General features: G+C 40.7%; 1 protein-coding gene across 5 annotated transcripts in view; it reads right to left on the bottom strand.

The window, feature by feature from the left end:
- Positions 1–226: 226 nt before the first annotated feature.
- The window catches only part of CTNNB1 (catenin beta 1), a 49644-nt gene continuing 39120 nt past the window's right edge, over positions 227–10750 (bottom strand). For 2 of the 5 annotated variants that reach the window (XM_055558360.1, XM_055558361.1), the window contains exons 8-16: positions 10000–10103; positions 9582–9920; positions 9162–9320; positions 6803–6922; positions 6031–6181; positions 5822–5943; positions 4800–4860; positions 3694–3914; positions 2630–3231 (exon numbers count right to left, since the gene is read on the bottom strand). In XM_055558360.1, coding sequence (XP_055414335.1) covers positions 3706–3914; positions 4800–4860; positions 5822–5943; positions 6031–6181; positions 6803–6922; positions 9162–9320; positions 9582–9920; positions 10000–10103 — 1265 coding nt within the window. In that variant the 3' untranslated portion in view covers positions 2630–3231; positions 3694–3705. Of the gene's footprint in view, positions 2107–2629; positions 3391–3693; positions 3915–4799; positions 4861–5821; positions 5944–6030; positions 6182–6802; positions 6923–9161; positions 9321–9581; positions 9921–9999; positions 10104–10750 lie in introns of those variants that run through there. The other 3 variants (XM_055558365.1, XM_055558362.1, XM_055558363.1) reach the window with 3 other exon arrangements.

Here is a 10750-nt window from a genome sequence, read left to right as displayed (position 1 = left end):
TGTTTTCTAACCGCATTTGCCAGGTGCTCACTCAAGCAAGGCAGTAGGTTCTCACCTACCAGAACAGAACACCTGCAGTGCGCGACTCCGCTTGCTGTTGGCTTATGAACTATACAGCACGGGCAGATCTTCTGCTTTTACTGCACTAATCAAGACAAAAATGCAAGAGCATATTTACCCCAAGATCTTTCACTATCAAGGATTCAAATAACCAGACCAAAGCCTCAGGTCTCAAACACCTCCTCCAACATGGAAAAAGCTTTATTTTTCAGCTCAGTGGCGGTCACTGCAATGGGATCAAACGTCCCACGTACCTCCATCTCCAGGTAATCAATCACTATTCTGATTTTTTTGGTAAATATTTTTTTGCTTTTTCATTTTACCATCTGTGGATGGTTTGCTTAAGATAGTTGCCCCTTTTTTGTACCTATACGCTTCTACAGCATGCCTTGGTGACTTGCTTTTGCTTAGTATCAATCTAAGATATACCCGTACTGTTAACGTTGTATTTTACTGCATTGTGGCTGTTCTCTTGCAGTTACCAGACACATGGGCATCTGGTGTGGGCTTCTATACTTTGTTGATTATGGATTTTCTTCCTGCATTAACTTCAATTTTATCCAAATGGCTGCATACCTGTTCCACACTTTACTGAAAAGTCCCTCTTTTTCACATGACCTCCAGTGCTACCTTTCAAGTGTCTATTGTCTTCATCTTATTCTGCTCCCTTAGTGTACACTTCTATTCACGTGCCAATAACAGTAGTAACTCATTACTGACCATGTGATTTTTTTTTCTTTCAGAAACTAAAAACCACTCATGGCTGGCAATTTTTCTTTTGACTGGCTAAAAATTCTGTTGTTTCACTAACATTTTGTAGGTTATTACATTCAGTAGTTACACCTGACACATCTTTTTAGTCTTCTGATTTTTGTGAAATGTTGTCTTCAAACCATTTTTCTGCAGAAGCAAAGAAGCATTCTCCAGAATCTTGAGTTTTCTTTTTTCTTTCTGTATTAGAATCAATCACTAAGGTTTTTTGTTGGTATGATATTTACATTGTCTTAATCAGAACTATATTCTGAAGAACTCTCATCTTCTGAGACACTAGTATATATGTTGCTCAAAATTTTGAAAATTTTACATTTATAATACAGAGTTGGAACAAAAAGCGAACAGAACAAAATGTGAATAATGACAATCTTAAGTTGTATGCTCTAACAGTTTCTGACAGTGATGTTAATTCTATCCCTCTCTAAAAATGTGTTGATACATCTCCAGTCAATAATGTTAACTACCTCTAGCTTTACCTCAAGTTTTACAGTCATGCCTCAACAGCTTATAGAACACGTCCTCTTATCTCCTTTTTCACAAGTGTCCTGGGTGTTCTCGTCCCTTTGTCCTTTTCAGTACACTGCAGAGCTACGTTGCTGAATCAGATTAACCTTCATATTAAGTTTCTACATGGAACTTCAAAACTATGATGATTTTAGGCAGAGTTCTGAAATATTTTATGGTTTTAAAAAGTTCTTTAAATAAAACACCCTGCTGTGGTTCTTGATGTTAGAGGCTGAGCTGACTACGAAGATCTTCACTCTGACCTGCGAACAGCTCGTGCGGTGCTGCCTTCGTTCTCTGTGTCATGCACTGGAAGCAGAACTGCCCCTTCACCAAATACACACACGTTTTCCCTCTCATCCCAATTAGACCACAGGGAAGAATTTATACAGGGTCCTCATCCAACAACAAGGAACTAAGTACATGTTTAAATACACAATCAGAAACAGCTCTCTCTCAGTACAAACACTTTCACTCTTTTTAAAGCCCCAAAACACAAGTTCTAATAGGTATACTGACTCTGCCCTCAGGGATGAACTAAAAACTTGTCAGACCTACCACCAGGATGACAGGCTCACCTGGCAGAGAGCAATGGAAGAAGGCCCATTCTAGTTCGCTCTGATTATGTTCAGATAAACATCGACAGGTAAAGCATCTTAATTATCAGTTCAAAGTGGAGTTGAAGGAATTCCCCGCTCCAAATGAGTCACACTTCTGTGAAGGTGCTTGAAGTCCAAATCCAGGTGGGTAATTCTTCATCATTATTACCTTAAAGGAATGAGACCACGTGATGGAGTTTGGGGTTGGGGGCGGGAAGCTTATTTGGAGTTCAGAACCCCACGGACAGAGGAGCCTGGTGGGCTACAGTCCACAGGGTTGCAGAGAGTCAGACACAACTGACTAACACTTTGTTCTATGTCGCCAAGAACTAGATGCCTTTGAAGCGTGAGGCCTCTGGTCAATCGAATAGAATTATATACATACCTGCAGCCAGGCTGAAGGCGTCTTGGCCATAGGCTCTAAGCCCAGAGTCCTTCAGTTAGAGGTGGTGGACACTCTCCTCCTACACAGCTAAATGTGCAAAGCTAAAACATTTTGGTGCACTTTAAAAACCCAGGACCCAGTGTAAGAAATTTGACAGAACAATTCCATCTATTAGCAGTAAGGTTCTTCCATCATTACAACTTAAATTATATCACTATCTGTTTACTCAGTTCAACTTCATCCTGAGGAAAACTTCTTATTACCCTCACAGACCGCTTAGTGACAAGGAAAAAAAGGTGACACAATCGAATGAATTAAAAGTTTAATTCTGAACCATTTTTATAACCGCATTTTCTCTTGAAGCATTGTATCACAGCAGGTTACAACAACTTTGGGATAAAAGGCAACTGGTAAACTGTCCAAAACAAGGTTCCAAATAACACCTCTTACTGACTTACCTACCCATACATATCCCAAATAAAGTTTTTGATCAAAAACGTGAAATAGATCCACCTGCTTATTTTAAGCATATTAAAAAGGAAACTAATTGGACCATTTCTATTTGTCTATTTTATACAAAAAGGCTACACAATGTTACACTTTATCAGATTACAATTAGAGTGATTATGAATTAGTGTTTCTACACCATTACTCGATTCTTAAAAATTAGAAATTGCTGTAGCAGTATTCACTATAACTTAACACTACAAGACTTAAAAAACTAACAGTTACTGCAAAAAAAAAAAAAAAAAAGCTACTTCAAAGCAAGCAAAGTCAGTACCATTACAGATATTAAAAAAAAAAATTTTAACAAGCAAGGCTAGAGTTTGATAAATTCCATCTTGTGATCCATTCTTGTGCATTCTTCACTTCTTGAGTCACTCCCAAAATCCATTTGTATTGTAACTCCTCGACCAAAAAGGACCAGAACAAAAAGTTTACTTCAATTGTTCCCATAGGAAACTCAGCTTGGTTAGTGTGTCAGGCACTTTCTGAGATACCAGCCCACCCCTCGAGCCCTCTCAGCAACTCTACAGGCCAATCACAATGCAAGTTCAGACAATACAGCTGTATAAAGAGAGAAAGGCTGCTATTAATGTTTAAAACAGCAAATGTTACTCATCTGAGTATTAAGTTGCAAAAGCTGTGGCAAAAAACATTAAAGTTAATAACTTCCACACATGACCACCTAACAACCAGAAATCTGAGAACATTCAAATGTTCCAAGACATCTTTAAAAGTACGTATCTTTTTTTTGTGGCAGATTTACAAATAGCCCTAAACCACTCCCACCCTACCAACCAAGTCTTTCTGAAGTTCTGTAGGCAGAGTAAAAGTATTTTACCCAAACTGGCTTGTTTAACTTCTTACCTAAAGGATGATTTACAGGTCAGTATCAAACCAGGCCAGCTGATTGCTGTCGCCTGGGGGCAGCCCATCCATGAGGTCCTGGGCATGCCCCAGATCTGGCAGCCCGTCAACTGGATAGTCAGCACCAGGGTGGTGGCCGCCCATCTCATGTTCCATCATGGGGTCCATCCCCAAGGCGTCCTGGCCGTACCCACCAGAGTGAAAAGAACGATAGCTGGGATCTGGGAGTTGGGGCAGCAACACGGTGGGTGAGGGGGGAGAAAGAGAGAGAGAAGACAGAGAAGACATGACGTGAGCACAGAGTTAGGGGGATCCCAGGATAGCAAATGTGTCAGAAAGCATTCCTTCTAGCCTCTCCACCTTCTTGCTTTCTTAAGCTGAGTAACTACCCAGTGTCAGACCACACAAGGAGGCACAGGGTCTGTTTCCACCAAAGGCAGACCAGCAGGTTCCAGTCCTGGACGTCTGGCCTTTTCCTGGGCAGAGACCGGTTGCTGAGCAGTGGCAACAGCTATGTATTTGTTATAAAGTCTAGGTGATACCCACAGAAGTACTAAGAAAACGTGCCACTTTCCTATGAAACCTTTGTATGTTTTTATCCAAAGGCTTAATATTTATATACCTGTCAAGGTAAGAAGCTTATGAGCTTTAAGTGTATTAACTAGGAAAAAACAGGTAAGATTGTAAGATAAACAGTATATACCCAAATTTGAATTGCTTAGATTTTCAGTTTTTTTCTGAAAAGCCATGTAAATACACATCCCAGATCTGAGTCTAGAATTATAGACACAGGTATTATATAAGGGTTCTCTGAACGAAAAATTGAATAGAAAGCCAGGCAACTTGTAACACACTGTACTGCAGAGGTCTGGCAGCAGTGACACACACTTATTGGTATGATCCAGTGCTTGCTTGGTGTGTGGCTCAGAATTCCCTGTGCACAAATAAAGATATTACTGCTGACTCTAGAATTTAAGAACTGCCTTTAATTGCTACCACTACTTTCCTGCCAACAGGTCCTCCCAAGACCAGCAAAACAGCTCTTCTGACAAAGCTCTGGACCTTTAGCTTGATCTGGAGATAATCGAGAAATATGAGATACATACCATCCTGGCGATATCCAAGAGGTTCTCCCTGGGCACCAATATCAAGTCCAAGATCAGCAGTCTAGATGAACAGGTACAGGCAAGGAAGCAAAATGGAAATTCTCAACTCAAAGGATACTCTCTGATATTTTGAAAACATACTTATTCTCAGATTACAAAAGGAATAAAGAACTCAAACATTGTAGAACTACTTACAAAGTGCAGAATTACTTCAAAATACAGATGTACACAATCACAGAAATACTTTGTAATTTATTCTTTCTGCAAATATATTACCAAGTACTTATTAGGTGCTAGAAATATAACAGGAAACAAAATAGGTGTTTTGTTTCTACCCTCAATAGGAGTTGCTGACAGGATGTGTTATGAAAAGATCCCTAGAGCCTGCACAGCTAGAAGAACTAAGTTGCCATTAACTGTGGAACAGGTCTGGAGAAAGGGCTGGGTGAGGATGTTCAGAGCTCAAGTTGGAATGGTTGAGATTATCTATTCAACATCCAATTAATATATTACTATTACTGTTTAGCAGTTTGCTTCTTTTTTCCTAACAGTATATAGCCTCTCTCTTTATAATCCACCTTATGATTATGTACAATAACTCCATCAACTTTCAGGGTGGTTTGACTATTTCAATTTGTATCAAGGACAAATACTGAACAAATTAATAGAAATTCAAGTAGAAAAGTAGGTGAAAAACAGTATATTTTAAAAGTACTGATACACTGACCTCCAACTAACAACGTTTAATCGACTGCCCCTTTCCTAACAACTTTCAAAAGTGTTTTTTAATCTGTTAACTTTTTCATCTATCTCCCTTACAAATTCTAACTTGTTTGTTCTAAACAGGCTGTATAAAGCTGTAGTTTTTCCTTATAGCAGTTGCTAAGCTAGTGTAAAGAATGAATATTCAAGCCAAGGACATAGTCAATGCAAATGAATGTGCACCGAGTCGTTTGAGAGGAAACCATAAACTGCCTTGGTGCTCTAGCGAACCATCAAATAAATGTGCTCACACTGCCTACCTCATTCCAAGCCATTGGCTCCGTTCTGAAGAGAGAACTGGTCAGCTCAACCGAAAGCCGTTTCTTATAATCCTGTGGCTTGTCCTCAGACATTCGGAACAAAACAGCAGCTGCATATGTTGCTGGGAGAGGAAGGAAAAATGGTCCTTGAGGAAAAGCTGAGGCTTCACTGTACAGAAGCTAAAGGCTCTGACTCCTTTCCTACTTACCCACACCCTCATTCCTAGAATGAAGTAGTTCTGTCAGAGGAGCTGTGGCTCCCTCGGCTTCAATAGCTTCTGCAGCTTCCTTGTCCTGAGCAAGTTCACAGAGGACCCCTGCAGCTACTCTTTGGATATTTTCAATAGGAGAATAAAGCAGCTGAGGAGAAAACACACATGAAACCTAATCAAATCCAAAGGGAAAACATGGCGAGCACCCCACTGTGGTATAAACAGTCCCAGTTCACAGCGTCAGTGGTATCTGCACCACTTGTATTAAACAGGAAGCCTGCATTAAATCATACACTCTTGAGTTTATGTTCGTGAGTGTTTGATGCTTGGCAGCAGTGGTTTTCTGGAGCATTTTTAGCTACAAGCCTCTTCTCCTGAGTACTATTCAAATTAAGATTTGGAAAACCCAGAAGTGACGAGGGGTTTGTGCTGCGGCAGCCCAGGCAGCTTCCATCCCTTCTAACCGAGCACACCTGAGAGCAGAGTGGAGCCCTCCTCCTCCTGAGGCTCTAGTCCCAGTGCTTCTCCCTCTCTACTGCCCAAGAAAAACGAAAGGTGTTTTCATAAATGGATTCAACTAAAAGGACATGACACACTTTCTATTTTTTGTACTTGACAAATAGCATGAGCAGCACAGCCATTTTATAAACGGTGATAGTAGATGAAATAATATCTACTATTTTGGCCCCTAATTTCCTTATACTTTGCTTATCTTTAAAATCCTGAAATTTTACTGACATATAGAACACCTCACTTAAAACAAACATACCTGCACAAACAATGGAATGGTATTTAGTCCTCTGATAACGATTCGGTTGTGAACATCCCGAGCTAGGATGTGAAGGGCTCCAGTACAACCTTCAACTATTTCTTCCATGCGGACTCCCTCCTACCAAAAGAAATATCGTTAATAGGGGATTGTGCTCTCTAAAGTTTATATGCTTGAAAGGCTTTCCTGTTCTGAGTAGTAATCACTAGTTATTCACCAGAATTTGCAAGTAAGTTCAGGAATGAAGATGGATCCACTAACTGAGTGTCAACTTTGTGAAAGTAGCCTCTTGTCAGCACTAATTCCAAGCAGCACCTCCAAAACTGTGCACTGCAAAGCACAGCTTCAATGTACCTCTGACTCCCAAAGATCACTCTCTTCCCAACAAGGCACCCAGCACTCTGGGTAAAGGGAAAAAAGGAGACACCAAGATGGGAAAGTGATGTGCAAACACTGTGTCAGTGTTTTCCTTCAGGTACTCCCTCAATCTTTGTACACCTATGTGTATTTGGTGAAAATTCAGCTAAGTTTTACCACCTACTGCTAAAAATCTACTGAGTTGGCAGGAGAAAATCCACTCACCTCCTCCAAGACTACTCAACTGATGGCCTATATAGAATAAGGAAGTTAGCTTTTGCAAAACAGCTACAGTCTGCTTTCCCTCTTTCTGAGTTTTAAGAAAGGTTATAACTTTGCTACAGCTTTTATATCCAACTTTACTTTTATTATGACACAAAAGCTCCTTTCTTCCCAGAGAAGAGATTTTAAAAGGTACCCTTTGCATTCTGTTAAGCCACCTCATGGAGACTGGCTGATATCCAAAGTACTGAGTGGAGAAAGCCCAAGCGCCCTATGAGTGCATCCTAATTGTAACTAGCGACGTCTCAAGATCTATTGTGTCAAGTCTTGTTCTCTAACCTGATTAAGTAAAAGACTCTGAGTCTTAAAACACATGCTGGGGAATCAAAAGTATCTTTACTTAATAATGAAGCTACTTTTAAGACTGAAAACTTGACATCAAAGTTTCAGACTATTAAAAATTTCAGGCTAAGATTACAAGTAAAGATCCCAGAAATACTACCACATATTCTTGTTGATATTCTTATAAGTCCATGGAAGTAGTTTAAACCACTCTTGGAAGAGACAGTAAAAGATGTGTTAAATATTTATAGGTATCTACAAACAATAAATGCTGGAGAGGATATGGAGAAAAGGGAATCTTCCTACATGGTTTGTGGAAACATAAATTGATACAACCATTGTGGAGAAGAGAATGGAGATTCATTTTATTTATTTATTTATTTATTTAATTTTTTTGGAGATTCATTTTAAAAATATGACTATTACTACCGTATGACCCAGCAATCCCACTACTGGGCATATACCCTGAAAAAACTGTAATTCAAAAGGACACTTGTATCCCAATGTTCATAGAAGCACTATTTACAATAGCCAGGACATGCAAGCAACCTAGATGTCCATCAATAGATGAATGGATAAAACAGCTGTGGTAGACATATACGGTGAAATATTAGCCTTAAAAGGAATGAAACTGAATCAGTTGTAGTGAGGTGGATGAACCTAGAGTCTGTCATACAGAGTGAAAGAAGTCAGAAAGAGAAAAACATCGTACATTAATGCATATATAGAATCTAGAAAAATGGTACTGATGAATGTATCTGCAGGGCAAGAACAGAGATAGAGAAGAACTGGTGGACCTAACGGGAAGGAGCAGGTGGGATGAACTGAGAAAGCAGCACTAACGTATATATGCTACCGCATGTAAAACAGCTAACTAGTGGGAATATGCCTGAATACCATAGGGAGCTCAGCCTGAGGGCTGGGGGTGAGGGGGCTCAAGAGGGAGGGGATGTGGGTATACTCATAGCTGATCCATGCTATTGGACAACAGAAATCACCACAACATTGTACAGAAATTATACTCCCATTAAAAATAAATTTTTAACAATGTATGTTTATAGGTAGAACTGCAGTGGGGGATAACAGGCTCTGAAATCAGACAGACTTGGATTCAAATTAATGCCTCTGCTACTTTGGACAGGTGAACCTTTTGTATGGACAAGATGAGACCCCACAGCAGTAAATCACACCCCACACTCCCTTTGTAAGATTGAGGAGGCAGCGATGTGAAGGATATGTCAAGGGAGGTATCACCAGGGGCCATGTTACTCCTTTCATTCTCCACAGCCACAGACACATGGTGGTTCTTTAAGCCAGTAGCAAGCAGCCCTTCAGGAAGCTAAAGAATGGAGGAAGCCAATGACCGAAGTAGTTCAGGAGCCTATGGATTTACGCATTCCTTTTAAAAGGCCAGGGGTCACTACTAAGATTTACCTACCACAAACTGCTGCTGTGTTCCACCCATAGATGTACGACGCTGGGTATCCTGATGTGCACGAACCAGCAACTGAACTAGTCGTGGAATGGCACCCTGCTCGCGCAAAGGTGCATGATTTGCTGGACAAAGGGCAAGATTTCGAATCAATCCAACAGTAGCCTGCAGATAAGAAGAAAGAATAAAGAACTGGCATACAACAAAATCATGTTCTTAGTCTAAAATGCCTACCACACTGCATCTATCACTATCACCTGGCAGTAAAACTGCCTACACAAACACCTCAAACCCCTACCCTCATCCCACCCGTATTTCCCATTTACAACTCCTTGTCAGTCAGTCCCCAGTGCAGAGACTGGCTGCTAGTAATAGTCAGACGTAGTCTGTTTTCAATTCTGCAACCTTCAACTTTGGACAGTTTACCTTGATCAGAGGCCAGTGGGATGGTGGATGTAGGAGTTTAACCACCACAGGTAGCCCGTAGTGAAGGCGAACAGCGTTCTGGGCCATCTCAGCCTCCTGGTGCCGGCTGGTCAGATGACGAAGGGCACAGATGGCAGGCTCAGTGATGTCTTCCCTGTCCCCAGCACGGAGGACCGTGCGCACAAGGGCCTCTATGCCACCCACTTGGCACACCATCATCTTGTTCTTATAATTATTGCAAGTGAGATTAGAAAGAATTCCAGCTGCACAGGTGACCACATTGATATCATCTGAGCCCAGAAGCTGAACAAGAGTCCCAAGAAGACCTTCCATCCCTTCCTGTGGAGATGAAAACGGACACTCAGTACATATTCAGCTTGACACTTACCAGTAAGGTACCAATTTACTCTGAATGTACCTGTTTAGTTGCAGCATCTGAAAGATTCCTTAGAGTCCAAAGGCAGTTCTGAACAAGGCGCTGACTTGGATCTGTCAGGTGAAGTCCTAAAGCTTGCATTCCACCTAAAAAGATTAAAAAGCATCTAAGGTGATGGCCATTAGCTCACAATTCCTATCAGTACTAAGTGTCTTCTTTAGTCTCAGAGGGTATCCTTCTTTGTTGCCCAAGCTTATCCCCTCCATCTAAGTCCTTTATTTTCTTTCATTTTCTAGAATGCTGCTCAGTTTCCCTCTTTTCTAGTTCACCTCAGCTAGTGACAACTTGTGTTATGTATTTATTGTTTCTTCCCTGTGCAGAAAAGCCATCATTATCTCCACAGTCTCCCTGTAGGTAATAGTCCTATTACTTATTTCCTTTCATCCAGTCATTTCAAGAATATTTAATACCAGGCCCTGTTTTGCATTGGAGCTGTATCAGTGAGGCAAACAGTCTAAAAATCATACTTTCATAGAGCTTGTGGTCTAGTTGGAAGCACAAAATAAACAAATATACTATTAGAAAGCTAAAACTATATGTCAAATGGTGTTAAGTGTACAAACAACAAAGACAAAAGAGGGGGCTACAATTTAAAGTAGGGGAACCAGGACCCCTGACTGTGAAGGTGCCATCCGAGCAAATCCCTGAAGGAGCTAATGTAAACTCACAGGGTGGAAACAGTCTAAAAAGGCAGCACCAGAATGCTTACTCTCGGGACTGTATTAAAGGCAAA

The sequence above is a fragment of the Bubalus kerabau genome, chromosome 20, assembly GCF_029407905.1.
Source record: "Bubalus kerabau isolate K-KA32 ecotype Philippines breed swamp buffalo chromosome 20, PCC_UOA_SB_1v2, whole genome shotgun sequence".
NCBI classification, from domain to species: Eukaryota; Metazoa; Chordata; class Mammalia; order Artiodactyla; family Bovidae; genus Bubalus; species Bubalus kerabau.
Note: the sequence above shows the minus strand (reverse complement) of the source record. Positions and strands in the feature narration are given on the sequence as shown.